Genomic DNA, 26,913 nt, shown 5'->3' on the forward strand with positions numbered 1-26,913 from the left:
ATAGAGTCGCGTTTTTGTCTATTTTTAAGGGTATTTCAACATCACAGACTCTTGTTTCACTCTGTTGTATCCAAATTTGTTTCAGGTTTGTAACTTAACCAAACTTAGTGTTAATGTTTAAGGGTTGAAACTAGGGTCTAGGTGAAAAATATGCCTTAGTGTTTATAAACTAGGGTCTAGGTGAAAAATATGCCTTAGTGTTTATAAACTAGGGTCTAGGTGAAAAATATGCCTTAGTGTTTAAAAACTAGGATCTAGGTGAAAAATATGCCCTAGTGTTTATAAACTAGGGTCTGTCCCTTTAAAAAAAAAATTGACACAATCCCATTAAAAATTGATTATGTTTTAGGAAGCTTTTTATCCAAAAGTAATAAATAATTGTATCAACAAACATTATAAAGTGTAACTCGCATTATATATTGTGACATACATTATTGTTTACACATAAATTTTAAGATGGGGAATACCCTTGTAATTCTCCATTTCTTAAAAATACTAATGAAATTCTGTCTTTTGGGCCATGTCTCTGTTATTAACCAGTAAGTGTGAATAACTCAGGCATTCCTCTAAATGTATTGCTTCTCAAAGTATCTCCTTAACGATAATACCTTTTGGGCCATGTCTCTGTTATTAACCAGTAAGTGTGAATAACTCAGGCATTCCTCTGAATGTATTGCTTCTCAAAGTATCTCCTTAACGATAATACCTTTTGGACTCTGTAATATATATAATGGAGCTTCACTTTATTTACAATGGTTACTAAATAGGAACTACGATAAAATGGGACTGTAAATCCAACATGCAATATAATGCAAAAAAATTTTTTTTTAATTTAGTATTAATAATATATACATGTATATACTTTGCATTAACTGAATTTTTAATTAAAAATATTTTAAGAACTTGATGAATATTAATTCATTATTTGAAGATATTAGGAAAATGTTGAACTTGCCCATTGTATTTTAATGCTATATTATGGCATACAGGTCACTGGTACTAGAATATATTAAGAGAAATGCAAAACACAACCTCAAATCACAAAATAAATATTACTTCTGTTCAATATTCCAATAAATAAATCAGTTTTATTCCATACTAATCTTATGCAGAAATGTATTTGTTACGAAGCTAAAATAAATTTAATAATAATACCTGGTAAAATAGAATATACCTAATAAAATCAATTAATTAATTAATTGAATAAAAACTAAATTACATATATTTAAATAAAATAGTTATATATTCATAAGTACTTGTAAAATATCTGTGGATTTTAATATAAAAATTCATTTTGTCATTGACAAATATTTGTCAGGTAAAATTAAGTTAAAATATACTAATAAAATTAATTAATTAATTAAATAAAAACAAAATTACATATATTTAAATAAAACAGCTACATATTCATAAGTACTTGCAAAATATCTGTGGATTTTAATATAAAAATTAATTTTGTCATTGACGAATATTTGTCATGTAAAATTAAGTTAAAATAACATTATAAAGGTCTGAATCTGATCAATCATATCCAAAGCCTTAAAGTAGATCACTGATTTTTCTTTGAGGCTGTGAATTCACTAGTGATCTCTCTCTTCAGGGGGTCTAACAGGCACATTCAAAGCTTTGAACACCGATTCTTCTGTTGGTGTTAAAATTTTCGTTCCTTCAAATATTTTTTCTGTACCCTGTAACATGAAAATAATCTACAGTATGAGTGCACATGTAAAGCAATTCTTCCAATGACAACAAAATTATATATTAAGACTCACCAATAATCTAATACAAAATCCAGAATATTGATTAGATTAAATTCACAGATCACATTTACTACACCCACACTTCCCATCACTCATCAGTCACAGAGATTATTACACAAGCATGTGTGTCGTACTGATTTTACAAAATGATTTCCAGGATTTTTGTATTGCCCAAGCGAGAGCGAGGCTAATATATGAATCCTGACACGAGTTTTGTACAATCAGTATGTCTCAAGACGTGACTCGAGTGTAATAATTTCTTTATTATCCATATTATAATTGTTGTTTTCTTTATGAACCACAAGACCCAACTCAAAATGTTTCAGCCACAACTAGGAGACGACGAAATGACGTCATATTTCTAATGCACAGTCTGAGCTGGGAATGGAGAAGCAACGTCATGTTATAACGTCGCTTCCCACAATTACACTTGTTATTACAAGTGTGCTTCGTATGATTATTATTAACTTGGTTAATACAGGATCATAAAATAAGTTATTATCTGAAAATAGATGATCATGTTAAAAGAATCAAATTTATAATAATCAGAAATAATTTGTAATGTAGAATTCATTAGTTTAGTTCTTTAAAAAAAAATGACATACCGTACTTTAAAAAAAATTAAATATGTTTTTTGTAATGTTTTTATTTAATAAATTATATCATTTTGAACATGCACTGAGAGTAATATTCATGGCTTCATTTATAAACAAAGTTTCATTAACATAGGACTTATAATTTGTGACAAATGGAAAATTTAACAGAGCTAAATGGATTAAGTAACTATTAGCGACTCTGAATCAGTTTATGGTTACTAATTGTGTTCGGAATAGGTTACTTCTTCGGCCAACCATAAAAATAAATCAGTAACAGACTGTAACATAGACTGTAACATTATAGGCAGCAGTATACAATTAGCTCCCTTGTGTACCCGGGCGCACAAAGAGTTCATTTGTTGGTTTTGCACAGATCCATGTTAGAAGGCTAATTATTTGTAATAGGAAGTAAATTCTTAAGCTTAGTGATAGCCAAAGAGTTATTTTTAGAAATGACAATTCGTTTGTCACCAGCAGTGCAAATGGTTTAGCTGTAATGAGGCTTGGTATTCATACACCAGGTTTTCCTTATCACAAAAGTGAAGCACGATCAATTTGGGTAATTTTCAAACAAGCTGATTTTGTGAAAAATTTAACAGCTAAACCTTTATTCAAATGAGGGTTTTTGTAAGGTTTGATGAGCAAAGTTTCCATAAATATATGTGTATGGGTTTGAACACTGTCAAAAATGCACCCAAAATCATGCAGTTTGGACATATTATGATGAAAGTAACACAAATATTTAAAATAAGTCCTCTTTATAATTATGACCCTTTTTGTAATTTCCTTGACACTAAAATACCTGTATCTTTCTTTATTTTTAAACCATAGGTGGGCAATTAGGATAGACTAGGATTTGCAACTTTAATTTGTTATTTCTAACATCTGCAATTTAATTTCATTCTGGAAATGTTACTAGCAAATAAGTAAATGAATTGTCAGATTTGTGAATATTTGCAATTTTTTATTATTTAGTGGGACTAAGAAAAAGAGGACACTGTTTAATTACCTTTCTAACGACTCCGGTTCTCAAAGCATGTTCGTTAAGCGACATATTCTGTTTCTTACACAGGTGACGCAGCGACCTGTTGAAGTGAGCAGAGCCAGTGAAATACACCAAAGCACATCCATACTCATCATAAGGAACAACAATGATATCCAACCTGCGGTGCTGGAAGAAGAAAAAAAAAAAGACCAGATATTGAGAGAGGAAACCCGCTGTCGCCATTTCATGGGCTACTCTTTTCGATTAGCAGCAAGGGATCTTTCATATGCACCATCCCACAGACAGGGTGGTACATACCATGGCCTTTAATATACCAGTTATGGTGCACTGGTTGGAATGAGAAATAGCTCAATGGGCCCACCGATGGGGATCGATCCCACACCGACCACGCATCGAGCGAGCACTGTACCATTGAGCTACGTCCTGCCCCCTGAAAGAAGAAGACAAAACAAGCCTGTTCATCACTTAATGTGAATAGAATGCCTCATTTCCTATCAGAAGGAAGGAAAGATTGTTTTATTTAAGGATGAACTCAACACATTTAATTACAATTATATGGCGTCGGACATATGGTTACGGATCACACAGATAATGAGAAAGAGGAAACCTGCTACCACAGACAGGATGGTACATACCATAGTATCTGTTACACCAGCTGTGGAACACTGGTTGGAATGAGAAACAGCCCAATGGGCCCTGTAACGTCTATTAGAAGGGGTGACACTCAAACACAATATTTATTTAAAGAATCCACTTATATTAAAACAGAACAATTAAATTTGTTACATTCATTGCAACATAACATCATCCAATTGGTCCAGACGTAGCAATGGGAATTTGTTAATTTTCTAACAATTATTATATCGTCAGGGAACGCTGATGACGTCATTTTATATGGGCAAGTTGTCTTATTGAGGTTATTGTTTATGGATAAAAAATAATTCAAAATTAAGTATGATGTTTTAGTGTTATGATTAGCCTGTATGATTCAAATTTAATTGTAAGTATTGTCTGTTATTTCTTTTACGGTCATCTGGGTATGAACCAAAAACAAAATCATCCGCAAACTTATGTGAGAACAGCTTCGCCGATTCACACAGTTTGCGGATGTTTTTTGTTTGCTAATACCCGAAGAACGTAAAAGAAATAACAGACAATCCTTAAATAACAAAGGAAACAACTATTTGTTTAACTATACATCAGCACATTTTAAACTATGGCTATCTAGTGTCTAGCATATGGTTATTTTGACATTCGGTTGAAAGAGAAAGAGAGGGAACTTGCTGTTTCCACAGCAGGAGTGGATTATGGGGGGGGTTTCCCAGTTGCACAGAACACCCCTCCCCCCAGCTAAAAAACCCAACCTCACCACGTAGATCTAAATTGATGTCCACGTAAAATTTATAATTTCAAATTATAAACATTTACATATTGTTTCAGAAACACCCCCCTCCCTTACCTAAAGCATAATCTGCCCCTGCACAGGGGCCACTCCTACTGGTAAAGCAGCAAAAGATCTTTCATCTGCATTCCTCCTTAGGCAGGACAGTGCATACCATGACCTTTGATGTACCAGTCATGGATCACTGGGTAAAAAACCTGAGTCTATCAAAGGTGATTGATCCTATGACCAACTGCACCTCAGGTGAGCTCGATACCACATAGCTACATCACACTCCAAGAAAACAAAAAGAGTTTGTTTTGTTTAACGACACCACTAGAGCATATTGATTTATTAATCATCAGCTGTTGGATGTCAAACACATGGTCATTTTGACTCAGTCATAGAGAGGAAACCCGCTACATTTTTTTCTAATGCAGTAAGGGATCTTTTATATGCACTTTCCCACAGACAGGATAGCACATACCACAGCCTTTGATATACCAGTCGTGGTGCACTGACTAGAGTGAGAAATAACCCAATGGGCCCACTGACGGGGACTGATCCCAAACTGACCACACATCAAGCGAGTGCTTTACCACTGGGCTACGTCCCGCCCTCACACTCCAAGAATGAGAAAGATGCATTAAAAGAGATGTACGATGGGAAGACATTCCACATACAACAATCCTGATGAAACTGTATCTGATGAGAAAATAAAAGAAAATGTTTTGTTTTCTGGGTTTTTTTAATATACTCTGACAAATTGGCTGCTACAATTATTTGGAAGAGAAGTCCCAAGCTCAAAATAATTGATGGCTAACAAAATAGGTTGAGGAAGTTTTATCTGTTAAACCTTAAAATCTAATACACAATCTGCACTCACTTTCCTATTATCTCCAGGAAGTTTACACACTCCAAGATATTTTTTCTGATTTCCATTATCTTCTACAGACACCAAATCATCAGTCAAAAATCCTGAAATGTTGAAATAAACAAGTGATTCTAAGTTGCGAAAATTACTTTTTTTTTTATTATACACAAAGGCTGAAATTAGATAAAAAGATAAAACAAAATTAGATCCCTAAGGGAGGGATAAGGTCAAAGAGAGTACGGTAATAAATTCTAAGATGGTCAAAAAAAAAGGTAGTAAACTCTAACGGGGTAGTCTAAGAGGAGATAACTCTATGGGGTGGTAGAGAGTTGCTCTGACATTTTCAAAGATGCTGTTACAGTGACGTAATTTAGTAATTTAGAACTCCTACTACAAAAAAAGAAGTTTGCTTTGTTTAACGACACCACTAGAGCACAATGAATTATTAATCACCGGCTATTGGATGTCAAATATTTGGTATTTTTTACATATATTCTTAGATATAGCATGGGATCTTTTATATGCACCATCCCACAGACAGGATAGCACATGCCAGATGTGGTGCACTGGCTGGAACGAGAGAAAGCCCAATGGTCCACCAACAGGGATCGATCTTAGACCGACCACGTATCAGGCGAGCACTTTACCACTGAGCTACATCCCTCCCTCCCACTACAAAGGCGATACACTACAACAGTTTTCAAGGAAGGAAGGAAATGTTTCATTTAATTATGCACTCAACACTTTTATTTACGGTTATATGGCATGAGACATACGTTTAAGGACCACACAGATATACAGAGAGGAAACCTGCTGTCGCCACTTCATGGGCTACTCTTTTCAATTAGCAGCAAGGGATCTTTTATCTGCACCATCCCACAGACAGGATAGTACATACCACGACCTTTGTTACACCAGTCGTGGAGCACTGGCTGGACCGAGAAATAGCCCAATGGATCCACCGACGGGGATCGATCCCAGACCGACCACAAATCAAGCCAATGCTTTACCACTGGGCTACGTCCCACCCCAACAGTTTTCAAGCTGCTCAACTCTACAAGATATGGGAGACAAACCAGTTTCCTTGAGGGCTGACAGCAGCTTCCCGTACATCCCTAGGTGTGACTTTCCGTCGGGGTGAGTGACGAGAATATCAACATCTCCGCACGTTGCCTTGCCACGGCGATACGACCCACACGCCTGAGCTATAATGCCTGGCTGTATCTTTTCAGCTGCCTCTTTCACCTGCAGTTATTTAAAACAATTTGTTAGCAATGGCAACTAAGGAACATGATATAAAATCATAATTTAAGGTAAAATCTGTGTTCTTTTGAGATAAGCATTTAACAAATTATGGAGTAGGAAGTAACTTGATGGTAGAGCACTTACTAGTAGCGATGGAATCGGATATTTCTCCCCATCACAACCAGTGTACCATGACTGGAACATCAAAGGCCATGGTGCGTTTTAAAAGACCCCATGATACTGGGTATAGCATGTCACCTACTGATGAAGCATTGGGTTATAGGATTGATGGTCTTCAACAAGAAAGGAAATGTTTTATTTAACGACACACTCAACACATTTTATTTATGGTTATATGGCGTCAGACATATGGTTAAGGACCACACAGATATATATATATATATATAGAAAACCCGCTGTCGCCACTTCATGGGCTACTTATTTCGATTAGCAGCAAGAGATCTTTTATATGCACCATCCCACAGATGTACCAGATGTAGAAAAACCTGTAAAAGATCTGTTGCTGCTAATATATCTCTAAGAGTGGCCTACACTGCAACAGAGGGTTTCTTTGTCAATTTTTAAGACTACATGGCACAACTGGTTACGTGGTAAACTATTAGACATTCTGAAATTGAAAGTTACAAACTTCAGAAGGTATCTAATTTCAATGCAATGTTAAGATAATTGATTAGGTCACACAAATATAATTTGTAACTGGACAATCGGTCATCTAAGTAAATCACATGTACAGATTTCTGGTTACAAACGATTTATGTAACATTGTCCCGTGGACAACAAGCCATAACTACATGTACTGTAAGTTAAAGCAGGGCTCACCCTGTCTATTGCCATATTAGCTAATTGTTAATTTTATACAAAATGACTACCTAAATTAACATTTTGATAATTTTCAAGGATATATTCTACAGATATCTGAAAATTGGCTAAACTAAAATTCTTTCCAGTGTAAGTCCTGTAAAGTTTATCTTGAACATCTAATAGCTTAGTCCAAAATGTGTCATTAAATAAACATCCCTTTCCTCTCCTTAGCCAGGTAATAGTGTAATCTAAAAACAGTATTATAATAATACTGCACATTAACAACCAGGCCTCACCCTACCCATTGCCAAATTGGCCAACTGCTAATTTCCATACAAAGTGGCTACATTTAGGCTTTGGCTAATACATTTTCTGTAACTTCAACACCTTTGAATAATTTTTACGAAAATATTCTACATCTGAAAATTGCCGTAAACAAAATTTGGTCCAGTGTGAGCGCTGAAAAAGATTACATATTAATTAATACAAACAGGTACAACATAGGGATCGTAAAAAGATTACATATTAATTAATACAAACAGGTACAACATAGGGATCGTAAAAAGATTACATATTAATTAATACAAACAGGTACAACATAGGGATCGTAAAAAGATTACATATTAATTAATACAAACAGGTACAACATAGGGATCGTAAAAAGATTACATATTAATTAATACAAACAGGTACAACATAGGGATCGTAAAAAGATTACATATTAATTAATACAAACAGGTACAACATAGGGATTGTAAAAAGATTACATATTAATTAATACAAACAGGTACAACATAGGGATCGTAAAAAGATTACATATTAATTAATACAAACAGGTACAACATAGGGATCGTAAAAAGATTACATATTAATTAATACAAACAGGTACAACATAGGGATCGTAAAAAGATTACATATTAATTAATACAAACAGGTACAACATAGGGATCGTAAAAAGATTACATATTAATTAATACAAACAGGTACAACATAGGGATCGTAAAAAGATTACATATTAATTAATACAAACAGGTACAACATAGGGATCGTAAAAAGATTACATATTAATTAATACAAACAGGTACAACATAGGGATCGTAAAAAGATTACATATTAATTAATACAAACAGGTACAACATAGGGATCGTAAAAAGATTACATATTAATTAATACAAACAGGTACAACATAGGGATCGTAAAAAGATTACATATTAATTAATACAAACAGGTACAACATAGGGATCGTAAAAAGATTACATATTAATTAATACAAACAGGTACAACATAGGGATCGTAAAAAGATTACATATTAATTAATACAAACAGGTACAACATAGGGATCGTAAAAAGATTACATATTAATTAATACAAACAGGTACAACATAGGGATCGTAAAAAGATTACATATTAATTAATACAAACAGGTACAACATAGGGATCGTAAAAAGATTACATATTAATTAATACAAACAGGTACAACATAGGGATTGTAAAAAGATTACATATTAATTAATACAAACAGGTACAACATAGGGATTGTAAAAAGATTACATATTAATTAATACAAACAGGTACAACATATGGATTGTAAAAAGATTACATATTAATTAATACAAACAGGTACAACATATGGATTGTAAAAAGTAAAAGTCTGTAATACAAGAAGTACCAACCACTTGCTCAATCTCTCCAGCTTCTTCACGTGGCATCCTTTCCAACAAGTCGTCGTACAGTCGAACTCCAACCTTCTGCTGATGAGTCAGGTGCGCCTTTGTCTTCAAATCGTCTATTGTTCGCAAACCCTGAAGTGATCAGAAAACAACACAAAAATACAGTTACTGCTATTAAGAAAATGTCTATGGCAAAAAACATACTGCGAAAAAAACAGAGAGAAAAAGTTGTGGTGCACTGGCTGGAATGAGAAATAGCCCAATGAGCCCACTGACGGGGATCGATCCCAGACCAACCACGCATCAAGCAAGCGCTTTACCAATGGGCTACATACCTCCCTTTTATTAGAAATGAAAACATATATGTAATGTCATCTAATATTTGACTTCAACTTGGCAAAACATTATTTTTTGGGTCTGGTTTTAACTTTATTACAAAGTTAACCTTTAATACATCATCTACAAGTGTATCATCTTTGGTTAGCATCGCAATGTTTTTCACAAGAACATTACAGTTCACATCACTTGCTTTTACCTGCTGATACCACTGTCTGGCTGTCGTCGGCCCAGCACCCCACACATTGGTGAACATGTTCAGAACTTTGATCTCATCATTAGATTTGAATTCATTCAGTTTTCTCAGCTCTCCACTCTGGATTATTTCCCATATTTTGTCAGCCAATCGGGATCCTACACCAGGAAGAGCTTTAGCTTCCTGAAAGAGAATTTAAAGTTGTAATACTATACGCCTGTATTTCTACTTAAATTTATTACATACACTTTGAAAATATTAAAAGACATATTGTATACATCACATAAGCAATACCTATATATGTACTAAGATGTGATTTTTGTGTTGACATGAAACAAGGGAGATCTCATTAAAATAATGCTTGTTTTAAATAATTAAATTGTAATTGTCAAAACACTAATTGACAGTCCTTCTAAACAGAGCACACACACATGCACGCACGCACACACACACATTAATGTATAGCATTTCATAACTCAAAATAAAAACAAAATATCTAAACAGGTGCTTGCAATCTCAACATCAATCCACAAACACAATGTCAGTGTCACACGGTATCATCATGTAAATTGATGTTCCAACAAGCGTTCAGTAAAACATCATAAATCAATGTTTATTTTGCCATTTTTATTAATCAAAATGTGACCCTAAAATATTTAGTTTACTCCTATTTTTTGTTGTTTTACTTTACTTTTTGTTCAGCAGCTCAGAATATTAATTTCAAGACGTGCCTAAAACACAAATTGTGCTAAATAACTAATCAGTTGTCTATATACATGTTCTTTTGGTAGAAAAAGATGTTCCATACCTCCCATGTTGAGATTTGCTTGGGGCACCTGCGAATGGCCTGAATTGCTTTCTGATAACCAAAGGCACGCCATTTGTCATTTGTACTTTCGTAGTTCTTCACCATTTCCTGCAATATTAAAATCTCATACAAAGAGAACTTCTTGAAATCCTATTCATCACCTTACTACTAAAGTACTGTGGTTTAATTTGCTTATTATGGACAAATCATTAAAATATGTGATGGGTTTTTTTAATGACACCACTAGAACACATTGATTTATTAATCACCGGCTATTGGATGTCTAACATTGGATAATTGTGATAATTTCTTAGAGAGAAAACCTGCTACATTTTTCCATATACATGTACATGCATATAGTAGCATGGGGTCTTTTATATGCACCATCCCACAAACAGGATAGCACATCGATACCACAGCCTTTGATATAACAGTTGTGATGCACTGACTGGGATGAGAAACAGCCTCTTGGGCCCACCGACAATGATCAATCCTAGACCTGACTGCACATTATGTGAGTGTTTTACCACTGGGGTACATCCCACCCCCAACATGGACATTGGTACAATTGTACTTTAGAGATAACATTCATTATAATTTTCATTACATTGTACAGTTACACACACACACACACATATATATGCATCCGAATAAGAAAAATAATATGTTTACATGCAGTTAAAATATTCAGCAACAAGTACCCAATGAAAGAAAGAAAGAAATGTTTTATTTAACGACACACTCAACACATTTTAATTATGGTTATATGGCATCAGACATATGGTTAAGGACCACACAGATATTGAGAGAGGAAACCCGCTGTCGCCACTTCATGGGCAACTCTTTCCGATTAGCAGCAAGGGATCTTTTATATGCACCACCCCACAGACAGGATAGCACATACCACGGCCTTTGATATACCAGTCGTGCATGGTGCACTGGCTGTGATGAGAAATAGCCCAATGGGCCCACTGATGGGGATCGATCCCAGACCGACTGCGTATCGAGCGAACGCTGTACCACCGAGTTATGTCCCGCACACCCCCAAATGAAAGAAAACATTTAACTGAAATGCAATGAAGATAAACAGATACCAAATGTATATTAGTTTGATGTATACCGGACATTGAAATATGTATAGTGTATGGCAATCCATATCAAGGTTATCATAAAATACAGGCCTGGTAATATAGATATGTTATGACACATTTACAGGTTTACAATCCCCCATTGTTATTACTATAAAATTCTTTCATAGACACACTGATACTTTCTTATTCATTCATATTACTTTTAGAAATATACTGATATTGTATTTTTAAATGAGGACCTTATTCAGTTATTGAATAACACCCAGCTGATCAAGGTTTAGTGATGGAGTTTTTGTTTAAAAATAAGATTTTGTTGAGAATGAAGTAATGTTGTCAACTTTCTCGACATATTGTAATCTCCTGGTAAATACATACATGTACATGTATATGTAATGAGAATGCCGATTTGTTAACACAAACATTGTACATACTTCTAATGTTTCTGTGACATGCTGGTTGAAGTTGGGTCTAGGATTCTTAGATGATTGAGTGCAAATCCATTTTTCTGTCTAAAAGTAAAACAAAGACAAATCTATTAAACAATTAGCCTATACATGTACATTATTCATACATGATCCATGTAAGCAAACAGTGTTTCTATATGAACATCAATGCAGAATTAGTTTTAAACTTGACCAGTTACTGGTCATGCTACAGATTAAATGAGGTGTAATAGAGAGAGAGAGAGAGAGAGAGAGAGAGAGAGAGAGAGAGAGAGAGAGAGAGAGAGAGAGAGAGAGAGAGAGAGAGAGAGAGAGAGAGAGAGAGAGAAAGAGATATTATGGTAGCCCCACTCCTGTGGCTAGTGATATTCAATGTTGGGCTAGTAAATAACTACAATTACCATGCCCGACGGCTAGTGAAAAAAAAATTTTGGTCAAATATTGCAGTTAAGTCTATTTTGTAAATATGAATATACTGACATATCTGATTATTACTATTATTTAGTAAAACTTTATTAACTTAAAGTAAAGTAGGGCTAGTGAATGTGTGATGCATGGCTAGTACATTTTTTAAATTACTGATCCCATGGCTAGTGGATTTTTATAACAATTCTAGAGGCCCTGCAATGAAAATAATTATAGTGGTATATATAATATAACACCTCAATGTTTAAGTTTGACCTAAATAATAGTAAACATATATATGTATAGATACTAAGACTAAGAGAGCACATTTCTTACAGGAAATGCTTTGCCAGGTGATGTGTTTGGAGTAACTGTTTCATTAGAACTGGTTGATGGAGAATGATATCCACTTTCGTCACATGCCTGAACATCCCGCTCTTCGTCACTTGCTTTATAATCACTGTCTGAACCAGACATTTCTGACTTGTTTGATTTTTTAAATGCATTAAACATTATGCCAACTTTGGGGCATTTGTCATTTGGTACAGTTTGCACTTCACTACAACTTGTCTTAGAATCAGATGCACTTTGCACTGCTAGGTTGATGGCCCCCTTGGTTATGTTGGTATTAAAATGTTCTTTTAAGTCTAGTTCAAATTCTTGAGTCTGGATTAATTTCTTTTGTCTAAGACAGGTACTGAGCCAAGTGGTTTTTACAACAGTTGCTTGCGGGGCAGACTCCAGCTTCAACAATCTACACATCCTGTCAACGTCCATTGTATCATCGACTAAAATGTGCCTTGTCGACGATGATATTTCGTTACAAACAACTGCCCCATATTTCTCAAGCTGTGTCTCAAAAATCTTAATTCTGGCTTTTTGGATACCAGCCTTCATAATAAAAATGTCTACTCCCGTCAAAAAAGCTTCTTCGATGGACGTTTTAGATGCACTTTTAGAGGTGTCAGGTAGTTTTTGTTTTTTAGTTTGTGAAATATTAATTTTCTCACAATCTTTCCTCTTTTTTGAAGACATAGTGTCAAAAGGATTGTGAAAATGCTACGAGTTAAGACAACAATATTTAATCACAACCCATGTAGGCAGCCATTTGTAAACAACAATGGGCCGGGATGGCAATCGCAATTGTTACAAGTATTCTGATTAGCTTTTAAAACAACAGCCATAGTACGAGGGTAGCAATTGGTATATCCATACCGGAAAAGGAAGTAAAGTAAAGCGCGCCAACTTTGACGTGCGGTTCCTAATAAATGTTGCTGAAAACAAATACATGGTCTGGACCGTTTGTTCATTAAGGTCAGCTTAATTATGTAATGTGCATGTCAAAAGTTCAGTCAAATGGCGATAGGTCCTAGGATCGAATCTCCTTGGCCCAAGTTGACAGTCACACTGGTATTGGTAAATGGCTCGGGCTTATTTCCTGTTCCATAATCCAATGATCCATGTGTTAGTTTTGTAGTTAGTGCTGTTGTAGACAGGGTTTCTGTCAGACGGTAAAACGGGTATGGCGCCATACCCAAATTTAATTTTGTTAAAGTTAACTTTTTCACAAAATTAATTCCACTTATCATTACTGTATGCTTTTCTTAACCCTAACCCTAAACTTGACCCATTTTCATTCTAGGGGAGGCCCCCCATACTCCCTGTTGACTGTGGTTGCATTTGATTTCATACTAATCATAGCGCCATACCCAAAAATTTCTTTCTAGCAGAAACACTGGTAGAGGAAAGACTTCCAAACTGTTCCAGCTGAAACAGTGAATGCTGGAACGTTTGGAAGTGTTGCCCCCATCTAAACCGGACACCCATGGATCTAGTTCACCAAGGTAAACATCTACGGGCCGTTTTTTAACATTTTGACATTTATTGGACCTCCGATTTTTACAAGTAAACAAGCGTGCGTTTTCCGCCCAGATTTCAAGCGGAATCGATACAATCATGGAATTAATTAATTAATTCGTGGCGAAATATAAGATGTACCAATAAATATAAACACTTACTGTATAAAGAAAACTTCCCGAGTTATGTTTTACGCATAAATAGACAGTTTGTCCAAATAGTAATCCTGCATTAATCCAGTTTTCAGTTACGAACAAAATCCCGAATATTCCCGCTAGTTATTATAAGCACATTAAAAATGTGATTGAAAACTGTTGGCGGAATAGGATTATTTTTACAATTATTCGTCTCATGTTCACGATTTTCTTCCACAATATACGAAATTTAATGGAATATCACATTTAATAACAATAATAATAATATAAAATAAATAAATAATAAATAAACTAATTAATTAATATTTTAAAAAAATCAATTAATAAATAATAAGTTAATAATATTAATAATAAAAATTAAATAATATCATAAACTTAATTAATACTTAATTGATAAATAATAAAATAACTAAATAAAAATGTGCTTTTTGTTATTTATAAATGTTTCCTTCAAACACACACACACATATACGCACACATATATGCGCACACCTTTTCCCAGAACTTGCTATAAAAGATTAATAGAAATATTAGGCGTAAAAATTTTTTTTTGGTTTGTTTCCGGTTTCCAGACCGACCCTAATTTTACGCTGCGACCCTAAGTGATTTTGACTACAAAAACCCCAACATCTACTGTGATTTTTGCAGACAGGTTATATGCAGTATGTCAAGAACATGGTTTAAAAAAAAAAAAAGTTCCTACCTACCTACCCTATTTTTTCCAGAGATGAAACCTGAAACACACATATTTTTTTTTTTGGCCTTATGTAAGACTAGTGAAACTATTATAATCAAAGATTTTTTTAGGTTGTGGGGTTGGGGGTTGTGCAGGTTTATTAAAAAATAATTATAATATTATTTTTTTAAATTTGAATAAAAACCTTAAAATAAGTTCTAATAACCAGTAATTATAACTAAAAAAATTAAAACAAAAAAGAGCAAAAATTAATAATAAATAAATAAATAAAAACCGTAAAATAACAAATGACCTGCAATAATAATTAAAGGTCTACATTTTAGAAAATGTTATTCTATTGAATTGAATTGTATGTTTGGAATTTATTTTGAAGATATCTTTCAAATGTGAAACATGGTGAACCATTGTGCGGTGTATGGATGTACAAAAGCTGCAGTTAAAGGCAAAAGAAGTTTGCATATTTTTCCGAAAGACAAACCGACATTGTTTGCACGGAAGCAGTTCTAAACCTAACACGTGCGTAGGCCTATTGGAAAGGACCGTCAAGATGCGATTCGAATTGCAGTGACCACTTCACACCTGGGGATTACGACAATTATCTAAGATGGTCGATGGGAATGGCACCAACAAAACTTTTGTTAAAGAACTTGTCTGTTCCCAGGCATTGAAATAAGTCGAGAACAGGCGTTCAGGTTACCGGGAGGTTACCACATGTAAGAAAAGTCGAGAACGGTGTTTCGTTCTCGACAAAAATTTCAACGTTAACGTTAGTTTTGTTTCTGAACGTCAACCAGACAATGTATTCCGGTCTTCTGCGTTTCATTTTCTCGTAAGGAATTGCATCGATGTTCGCATGCACTTGTGCAATTGCAAGCAATTATAGTTTTTTCCGCATTTAAGCAGCGTCTACTAGATGAATTTACTTCAGTGTTTCGTTTTCTTGTACGAAATTGCACCGATTTTGTGCGAACTTGTGCAATTGCAAGCAATTTCGACAATGCTCGTTTAAGCTTCTGTCACGGGTCAGGCCACTGACTATCTGGAGACCGGACCCGCGACAGACATGCTCAAAACTCCAGTGGTATATGAGCAGGTTAATACATATCGGTTTCAGTTTCCACGTTTAAGCAGCGCCCACTAGATAAATTTACTTCCTGATTTCATTTCTCGTACCAATGTTCGTGCGTACCGATACAATTTCAGAATTATTAATACAATCTTTCATTGTTGTATGATAAAAAACGAGAAAATAGAAAGCAGAACATTTTTATTTTCATCAATTTATATATTCATCCAGTCACATACTTGTAAAGAATTATATGTACTACATTAAGAACAGTGATAAGATAAAGAATGAATCATAAATACATGTATACTACAATAATCATCTGGCACACATACAAGGACGTTAAAAGTAGTAGTAATAGGAATTCAATTCTAACTTTCATATAGTTGTGGTAACCTATGGGTTACCAGGCTATATTTTGTGGAACCTGTAAATGGGTTACCAGACACAATGCTTATTTCGATGCCTGTGTTCCAAGCCTGTATCCCCCTTGTTCAGCCTATTTGCAGCCCGGAGCCTGAACATCGGCTTGAGACAAAAACAAAGCCCGAATGTTAATGCCACGGTGTACATTGTTCATATTTGGCACAAAGATACACCTCAACACGATGCATTTATATATGTTAATAAAATAAATGTAGGATTTTTTTTTTTTTAGAAAATAATCGCATTTTTCATGTTCGGGCTGTACAAAAACAGATAGGCGATTTTTTCTACATTTATTGTTTTAACATGTACAGTCAGACCTCGTTATAATGACCGTCGTTACTGCGACATTTACACCATCCGACCACAAATTGTCAGGAACAAACGTACATCAGTGTTATTCTGTTCATTACAATGGAATTCACACTTTCCGACACTGACAGAACAAATTAGGAACAAACATGCATCTGACGTCTGAAAACACCTCTTTACAACAACATTACATAATCACAAATACCGTAGCATATTGGCAGTACACACACAACCACTTAGATTGCTTGATCTCGTAGTGAGCCGACTGTGTCACATGCTGTGTGAGCTACCGATGTCTGCGAAATCTGTAGACATGTATTGCTTTTGCAAATAAGCCTTTAGTTAACCAATTAAAGGATTAACTCCGAACAATAAAATCTTCTTTGTTCATATTTTGTAAATGAAACAGGTACCAATCGTAGATGTTTGTAACCAAGTAATGATTAGACTGACGATGAAAGCGCCTTGTTTAATATATTTAATGATGTCTTTTAAAAACATTTAATGTATGTACTTGTATTTGTTGTTTTTAATAATAATTGCAATACATTAATTATTTAAATGCTATCCAGTCATCAGTTAATATTAATTAGTATTTTTTCTAAAAAATATTTTTCCTACATTTATTTTTTTAACATATATAAATGCATCATGTTGAGGTGTATCTTTGTGCCAAATATGAACAATGTACACCTTGGCATTAACATTCGGGCTTTGTTTTTGTGTTTGGTCGACGTCCGAGCTCCGTGCTGCAAATAGGCTGATCGCATTTGGTGTACTACGTATCAAACTGATAGGGAAGTACCCCTAACAGATTTTCTCCTTCCTCACCAGTTGAGGTCTTACATGCTGTCGCCATGCTAACCTACTAATGAATGAGTGGAATTCACCTGATGCTACGTCACAGGTCAGATGCGGGTCAAATCGACTGGATCAGTGTTTTTTTCCCCCCGAGCGTTTTACAAAAAGTCGCTTTATTAATAATTGGGGTGGTATTTTTGTTTCTTATGGTTAATAATGTAATCTTTATGTATTTTTTTTATATACTGTGTATTAATAATGTGCCATGATTGTAGACCTTTAAACAAAAAAAGAGAGAGAAAAACCTTTGAAACACATATAACGAATGACCTATAATAATAATATTAAAAAAAATTCTAAAGGAAATAATAAGTTTTAAAAAAGTAAATAAATGAAAGCCTTAATTAAAATAAGTAATGACCTGTACTGACAATAATTTTTTTTTTTTTTATAATAATAAAAAAGAATAATATCCCCCCCCCAAAAAACAACAACAATAAAAAACAACCTTTAATGGCATAAATATTAATAATGCATATAGTACATATATAGAAACAAAAATAACAAAATGAATAATCAGTTCCATTCAGTTCTGAAATATTTCTTTTTATTGGCTGTACATAAAATGTTTGATACGAATAATTGTTGTTCCGCCATATTTTCATTCCGCATTTTCGATGTGCAAGGATAATAACTTTTAAATGTGAAAATGTGTCATCTTCAAACATCTTATCTTGGAAAGGTTACCAAAGGTATTTTTATTCTAAAATTTATTAAAATATGTTGTATGTGTTGAGGCTCTTAAATAAAGCACATATGCCTGATTTTATTAAATCGTGATTGCAAATGGAAAATTCGATCTAATGGATAAACGTTACGGCACAGCAATAACCATCACAATAATAAATATCGTGCCGGAGACGTTTATCTTGATGAACTACCATGGATCAAGAAAAATCCCTGGTTTTAAGAGGGATCTGGTTTAGAGAAGTTACATTTGCAACTGATTTTTTAAAAAGGGACTCTGTAAAACGTCTGGTTTTGAGGGAATTCTGATTTACAGAGGGTGGTTTTGAGAGGTTTCACTTTATACATATAAATTTATAATATTTAGTAATAAGAAAGTGACTGATAGATTCGGGGCTTCTGCTCCTAGCCCAAGTACTCTGCTGTTCGAGAGCTAGATGGACATTTGGATGGTTATCTCAGTCAGAGATAACTGTAAATATAGCAAAAACACGGAATGGCTGCCTATCACACAGTAGGCAAAGATTCCCGCTCTAATACAACAATAATCCTGTTTGATGCTAGAGCTGGGCAGTATACTGTATATATACCAATTGGTATCGGTATATCGGAATTTTTGCCTAGTGTGTGGTATGGTAGGCAGCCATTCTGTGTTTTCACTATACAGTTAAATCTCTGGCTGAGTGATCATAACTGTCCAAATGTCCATTTAGCTCTCACCATTAGTATATATATTGTGACACCAATAGTAAATATATAGCAGACAGGACAGCACAGACCACAGCCTTTGATATATACCAGATGTGCAGTTTAAACTCCACTTTGTGTTTTTTAAAAACAGGTCTCAACTTTTTATGGGGATCAAGCCATCACATTTTCTCCCCATTAATCCCCTGAACTATATGTGCTGGTCCCTTTAGTAATTTGTGGGTTTTTTTTACCTCTCCTTAGCAATTTACATGTATGTGGTATTAGTTTGGTAAAATTTTATGTCTTAAATGCAGGGCTTGAACTTAAGAATTTGTAAGTTGTAACCCACAGTGAAATGGCCCGCTGACTTCAGTTTTGAGCCTATGGCATGTATTTTAAGGTAGCGAATAGACGTGACTCAGGTCTAGCTCTGGGTGAACACAAATTTTCTTTAAATTATCTATTAAACTTCAGAAATGACAGAAAACTAGTTATTTTCTAATAAAATGTAGTAAAATTATTTCGCCAGCTCAAAATAAAATTCGCCAATTATTTTCAAAATTCGAAGTTGGCGAATTTGGCGACTTGGTTACAGAATTGTGTATACTTTTTGGTGTATACATTTTGCCATCATTGGTGAGATTTACTGTGACAGCAGTACTTTTTATATGTGGCACAAGAGTGCCGTCCGTGATACGTTGTTAAGTTTGAGCCCTGAACTGGCTCCCCATAATCTACATGTACTTGTATGTTAGAGGAGCAGTTAATCACCTCCTTCATTTGTTTTTATGAGGTCTGGTTAATGTTATATTATTGTTTACAAGATGGTTAATTTAAAATAATATGTATATATACATGTATATCTTAATTTCTTTTATTTAATTAGAAAAAAGAGACTATACGTAGGCTGCCTTCAGTGAAGTCCATCTGCTGTCTGTCGTGTAACAATGGAGAAGAAGATAGTGGCTCTGGCTGAAGGAGGCCACACCCAGGATCTTGCCCAGCTACTGAATGATGTGGATGTCAGCCAGGTACAGGGATGTGAGAACTATGCGGAAAGACATAAATGCACTTTTCTATTCGTCTAAAAAAACAAAAACATGATGTTCAATACTGTTGACCACACACGGTTCATTTGCATGTTTTCACGGTTTCAAGTTTTTGATGTGTGTCTTATATTATAAGTTATAACCAGTGTAGATTTGTTAGAATTGAATGCAATTTTTGGCAGTTCCAGGGGTTGCAAACAACAATTTTCCTTCAGGGGCCCTTATGCAGCCCCTGAACCCCGGCCGTAGTAAGCTTTTTTGTTCCAGCCCTTCTCACATCCCTACAGGATTCGAGCTGGATAAAGAAAATACTGTCGGCATTGTGGGTCAATTTATAAATGAAAATACATAGCCCTTGGCTGGGTATACAGACATGAAATTTTTACAGACTTTTAATTGTCTGTACAGTATTTCCAGATTTTTGACTGTTTGTCATAAGTGTTTCGTATTCTCCATCCACTATGTACAATATGGTTTCGGATGCTGCTGCACATGCACACATTCTCAGAACTAGCTCTGGCACTCGCAAAATTTGCCATTTGCGAATTTTAAGAACAATTGGCGAATTTTATTTTAATTTGGACAACAACAAAATGTTTGTAATACTTAATATTTTGTTGGAAAATAGCGATAGATTTTGCTTCTTTTTTTTTTTGTGAAATTTTATGATTACTTAGAGCTGGACCTGATTCTGATTAATTCTGAATGGAGGCTGCCATTGTGCAAGATCCCTAACTCTCGAGTCTGTGTGGTAACTGACCACCAATATTATTATTAATTCTGAATGGAGGCTGCCATTGTGCAAGATCCCTAACTCTCGAGTCTGTGTGGTAACTGACCACCAATATTATTATTAATTCTGAATGGAGGCTGCCATTGTGCAAGATCCCTAACTCTCGAGTCTGTGTGGTAACTGACCACCAATATTATTATTAATTCTGAATGGAGGCTGCCATTGTGCAAGATCCCTAACTCTCGAGTCTGTGTGGTAACTGACCACCAATATTATTATTAATTCTGAATGGAGGCTGCCATTGTGCAAGATCCCTAACTCTCGAGTCTGTGTGGTAACTGACCACCAATATTATTATTAATTCTGAATGGAGGCTGCCATTGTGCAAGATCCCTAACTCTCGAGTCTGTGTGGTAACTGACCACCAATATTATTATTAATTCTGAATGGAGGCTGCCATTGTGCAAGATCCCTAACTCTCGAGTCTGTGTGGTAACTGACCACCAATATTATTATTAATTCTGAATGGAGGCTGCCATTGTGCAAGATCCCTAACTCTCGAGTCTGTGTGGTAACTGACCACCAATATTATTATTAATTCTGAATGGAGGCTGCCATTGTGCAAGATCCCTAACTCTCGAGTCTGTGTGGTAACTGACCACCAATATTATTATTAATTTTTTTTTCTGTAACCCACTTTCATCTCTGAATGTATGTGTAATAATGGTAGAACACTTGCCTGAGGAAAGAGTTAAAAAGTTAAAGTTTGTTTTGTTTAACGACACCACTAGAGCACATTGATTTATTAATCATTGCCTATTGGATGTCAAACATTTGGTAATTTTAACATATAGTCTTAGAGAGGAAACCCACTACATTTTTCCATTAGTAGCAAAGGATCTTTTATATGCACCATCCCACAGACAGGATATGACATACTACTGCCTTTGATATACCAGTCATGGTGCACTGGCTGAAACGAAAATGGCGCAATGGGCCCACCAATGGGGATCAATCCCAAACTGACCACACATCAAGCGAGCAATAGATCTTTTATATGCAACATCCCAGACACGGCCTTTGATATACCAGTCATGGTGCACTGGTTGGAATGAGAAATAGCACAATGGGCTCACTGATGGGGATTGATCCCAGACCGACTGCACATTGAGCGAATCCTTTACCACTGGGCTACGTCCTGTCATTATCATTATTAACATTTTAAAAAAATTGTTGAAAAGTTAATTTTAAAAGTATACTTATCAATGATCCTTATTTTTGTTGGATATCATCTTCGATAAGATAAATTGAATTTGGCTCGACTTGATTTTTTACAGTATATTTTATCAAATGATTAACAGTATATTTTGTTCATGGATACGCCCTGCATATGTTCAAATGTATGTTATATGCATTCTTGTTGATGAGTATACTGACTGATACTAAACACTTTTTCAGCTTTCTCGCATGATCACAAGCCATGTGTTACGAGGGAAAGGTGACTCTGTAGCTTTTATCAGAGCTCTTCTTACCAGTAAGTAAGCTTTATAGTCAGTATTGTACAACAATCAACCTGTTAAAAGTACAACAAAACATTATGGGGCAACCTTATAAAATAGATTAACAGTAGTTGGGCAGCCATCTTTTAAAATATAAAAACATGATTGAGGTTACCTTGAATAATGAAAATATGATGGGAAAATAAAAAAGTAAAACCATGATTGGGACCACCTTGAAAATTGACCGTAAATAAAAATTGTTGAGTGCGTCGTTAAATAAAATACTTCTTTCTTTTTTCACCGTGAAAATTGATTTTTATCTGGACTATCCATAGATATGAATGATTTTAACAGGGATCACACTGGAACAAATTTTGGTTTTGCCAATTTCCTTGAAAATCATTAAAATGTGGTTAATTTGCAGAATACTTTATTAGCCAACCTCTAACGTTTGTATCCATTTTATATAAAAATCAGCAATTGGCTAATTTGGCAATGTACAGGGGTAAGCCCTGGTACTTCGACTTGGTGTAACTAGGGGCAGGATTTAGCTCAATCAGTTGAGTGCTTGCCAGTGGTGCTGGTGTCACAGGATCGAACCACCTTGGTGGATCCATTCAGCTGATTGTTTTTTTTCGTTACAACCGGTGCACCACAACTGGACAAAGGCTGTAGTGTGTACTTTCCTGTCTGTGGGAAAGTGCATGACCAAGAGTCACCAAATTACGTGTACCAAATGTTTGACATCCAATAGCCGATGATTAATTAATCTATGTACTCCAGTGGTGTTGTTAGACAAAACAAACTTTTTGGTGTAACTAATATTTCTAATGTGATAATGAGTTTGTTTGCAAATTGGTGCTAAATCATCAGTAAATGGTCAATCAATATAAATTTACATATAAAAGTATATATAAATTTCTAAAAGATTGTTTACTTCATTATTGATTGTTTAAACCCTTTTCTTTTTTTGCAGGTACCAGTTCACCAGAATCAACCAATGCATCCACACTGCAGCTACACATTTACAAACAACTTGTTGACATTCTTCAAAAGAACGAGATTAACACAAAGCTGGCGTCCAATTTAGTTGGACTTCTTATGCTAGAGGTATTTGCATTGCCTGTCTGACAGGAAAATATTAGCAGCAATATCTGTGTGGTCCTTAACCATATGTCCGACGCCATATAACCGTAAATAAAATGTGTTGAGTGCATCATTAAATAAAACATTTCCTTACATTCCTTTCTTTTCTTTCAGTTAGTGAGGGTTCCTTTAGTTTTATTGTAGTTGTTCTGTTAGCCTAAAGTAACACTCATTTGGAATCAATATTATTCTTCTTTTTCTTTTCTTCTAATTTCAGTGTGACACCCTTCCAAGTGAAAGTTTAGCAGACTTGGCTAATGTGTTTGTAGACTCTGTGAAGATTGGCTCCCTGCAGGGAGGAAAGTAAGTGACTGTTTACATTGGTGTGGGTACAGCTGTCTATTTACACTGTAGGGCTAGCAAGCTCTGTCACTTGCCGTATTAGCCAATTGTGAATTTTAAAAACTAATGGTGACTTTTATATTAATTTGACAAAATAATTTTATGTAATGATTGTTATTGTATTGGAAAATACTGGTTTCTGCAAGTTTTGATGTTTACAGATAAGTTGACATTTTCTGGATATCCTGAGATAGCACTGTTAAATGTTAAATATTAATAGATTCCATCATATGGATAGAAAAAGTACACCCAAGGTGGTGGAAATTTCAACCTGGGACAAGGCTTGCAAAGCTGTGGATAGGAGAATAATACATATATTGTTTATATGGGTGCAGGATGAAACTCAGTGTTAGAATGCTTACAATCACCTACTTTGCAATAGGACTAGGGTTGGAGCTGTTGGGTATTGCAATCCCATCAAGATTTGTACTTGGGAGGCTGTTGTGTGTACTCTCCTACATGTATCTGTGGGAAAGAATGCTTGCCTTAGGTGCTTGAGTCTCAAGGATCAAATCCCCTTGGTGGAGCTATTCTCTGATTGGGTTTCTCCCCATTCTAATCGGTGCCCAACTACTGAGACACCAAAGGCTATGGTATGTGCTGTTATGTCTGTGCGAAAGTGCATATAAAAGACCCCTTGTTGGAAAATGTAGTTGGTTTCCTCTGATTAAATGTCACAATAACCAAATGTGTAACACCCAATAGCCCTTTATTAATGAATCTATGTGCTCTAATGATGTAGTTATAAACGAAACAAAATTTTCTAATAATTGATATTTTGTTTGAAAATAACTGGGTTTCGACAGTTTTTAAATTTTAATGGATACTATGGCACAATTTTCTGCTCACCCAGAGCTAGCCCTGTAATCGTGTTGGGAGATGATACTGCAGATACTGCAGTCTACCAAAATCTGATTAAACCATGCCAGCTACATTAGCAATTTGATTGTTTATCATAAACGCCTTCCTTTGTTTATTGTGATGTTTTATTGTTTAGGGCTGATTATATGCTGTAATTTAAAAAAAAAAAATTTGTAACCATCAAAATGTTTTATTTTCCAGAGCTCTTGATCTGTTCCCCAAGTTAATGTCCGCTCTGGCCAGTCAGAACCTGGTCGTGTTTGGTGAAAATTCAATGAAAGGATCAGAGTATAAAAGCCATTTATTGAACAGCATATGTTCTTCCAAGTATGATTTGCTTTCTTTCTTTTTTTCTGTTTATTTTTCAACACATACCATAATGCTTTTACTTAAATAATTACAAATATTTCACTGGGTTTGGCACATGCATTATACATGTCACTAATATTTCAAAAAGTTGATTGAATAATTAATATATTTATCCTATAACTTACCCATGATATCCATGTCATAAACCCATGTGATAATTTAGTATATTAACTCGGTTAATAATGGTATGCAAATTTAAAGGTATATGCAAGTTTTCAAGGTCGCTCGGTAATAAGGTGTTGCTGTGAATGTACCAATTTTGTTTAGCATCCATCAAGACCTGTATACCTAAGTGTAAAGTGTTCATAATATATAGTTAAAGTGTGTGACATCAAAATAATTTGTGCTAATCATGATGTCATATTACCGATGAGGCGACTTTAGTACTGTAATTTACTAAATATCGAATAAAAAATGTTATTTTAGAAGTGTTATACATGTAGTATAAATAAAATTCACCACTCTGGGTTTTTTAATATGTAAAATATAAATCTCGTCTAGTTAACTGGCAGAGCCTCGACAAATACCAATTAACATAGACTCGGTTGATATTTTTTATATTAAAAACACTTGTGACAAATCGTCTATTTATTGAGCTTGTTTGTTTGGCTAAGAAAACAAAATCTATTTCTTCCCACACTTTCTAACACAATTCATCAAAATGCTAACCATATTTTCTTCAGAGTTTTATGTGTATTTCTGGTTGAATTTGCCAATTGTGTTTTGGGATACATTTTCTTAAAAGCTAATATAAAACTTTATGTATTAATGAACTACTAAGTTAATGCATTTGTTTACCAAAACCCCCCATCAAACTGCTAAACTTTTTTAATCCATCGCAATGCTTAGTTATTACATCATTTACTATTATTGGAGATCATAATAAATGATCCTTTTTTGTGTTCTTTCTGTCAGATGGGCTCCTGCCAGTGTTATTCACTTAGCAGCCATGCTCCGAGACGTTCCCCTCAGTCTAGATGAACTGAGATTTGTCATCAAGAAAATACTACGCAGTTTCAAAGACTTGGATATGCAGGACCTGCCAGCTCTTATCTATCAGTTGCTATTGTTGGCAAACAAGGTTCAGTAAACTACAAATACTGAAATACTATAAAGAAAAAAATCATGAGAACGCAGTGTATTTGAAGTAGTATTGGGCGATGCTTGTCATGGACAGAGGAGCTGGCCCAGGCCGCCACCTGCGCCCATGACAAGCATGTGCTACAACAGCTTATTCTGAATGTGCACGTTAAACCCTATGACCTGACCTTATGCTTGTCAACTGTAAGTCAAATAGTATGCTTGTTGATGGTGTTGTATTCATGTGCTCTGGGAACCGTTGATCCGACACCCAGAAGCCGAAGAAGTGCATACATGTGTAGAGGTCAGACTGCACTGAATTGTTTGACAGATTGGACATACCGGAAGCGGGATTGTATCACAAATTAACATGTCGAGCCTGATGGTGACTTTAACAGCAGATGATAACATACAGTGACATTTGACCAGACTGACTTGGTACTAGATTTC

The 26,913-nt window shown here is 34.9% G+C and overlaps 2 protein-coding genes across 3 annotated transcripts in view; one reads left to right on the forward strand and one right to left on the reverse strand.

Moving 5' to 3' along the window:
* Positions 1 to 214: 214 nt before the first annotated feature.
* On the reverse strand, positions 215 to 13,741 carry LOC121384170 (DNA polymerase lambda-like). Of its 2 annotated transcripts, XR_005959354.1 has the most exons (10): positions 12,970 to 13,741; positions 12,217 to 12,294; positions 10,695 to 10,802; positions 9,890 to 10,069; positions 9,358 to 9,486; positions 6,694 to 6,862; positions 5,630 to 5,721; positions 3,366 to 3,527; positions 707 to 1,688; positions 215 to 608 (listed from the first exon to the last, which is right to left on the reverse strand). XR_005959354.1 is itself a non-coding variant. In XM_041514433.1 (9 exons), exons 1-9 carry the CDS (start codon positions 13,666 to 13,668, stop codon positions 1,581 to 1,583), a joined length of 1,725 nt encoding a protein of 574 aa, XP_041370367.1. In that variant the 5' UTR covers positions 13,669 to 13,741; the 3' UTR covers positions 215 to 1,580. The 2 variants fall into 2 exon arrangements, 1 of the variants encoding a protein (XP_041370367.1); XM_041514433.1 differs by having other exon boundaries at positions 215 to 1,688.
* Positions 13,742 to 13,890: 149 nt separating this feature from the next.
* LOC121384270 (Fanconi anemia group I protein-like) overlaps positions 13,891 to 26,913 on the forward strand; it is a 62,029-nt gene continuing 49,006 nt past the window's right edge. The window contains exons 1-7 of the mRNA XM_041514587.1: positions 13,891 to 13,947; positions 20,271 to 20,415; positions 22,625 to 22,700; positions 23,642 to 23,775; positions 24,029 to 24,114; positions 25,216 to 25,341; positions 26,299 to 26,464. Coding sequence (XP_041370521.1) covers positions 20,332 to 20,415; positions 22,625 to 22,700; positions 23,642 to 23,775; positions 24,029 to 24,114; positions 25,216 to 25,341; positions 26,299 to 26,464 — 672 coding nt within the window. The 5' untranslated portion in view covers positions 13,891 to 13,947; positions 20,271 to 20,331. The remainder of the gene's footprint in view (positions 13,948 to 20,270; positions 20,416 to 22,624; positions 22,701 to 23,641; positions 23,776 to 24,028; positions 24,115 to 25,215; positions 25,342 to 26,298; positions 26,465 to 26,913) is intronic.

The sequence above is a fragment of the Gigantopelta aegis genome, chromosome 10 (assembly GCF_016097555.1).
Source record: "Gigantopelta aegis isolate Gae_Host chromosome 10, Gae_host_genome, whole genome shotgun sequence".
Classification (NCBI taxonomy): Eukaryota; Metazoa; Mollusca; class Gastropoda; order Neomphalida; family Peltospiridae; genus Gigantopelta; species Gigantopelta aegis.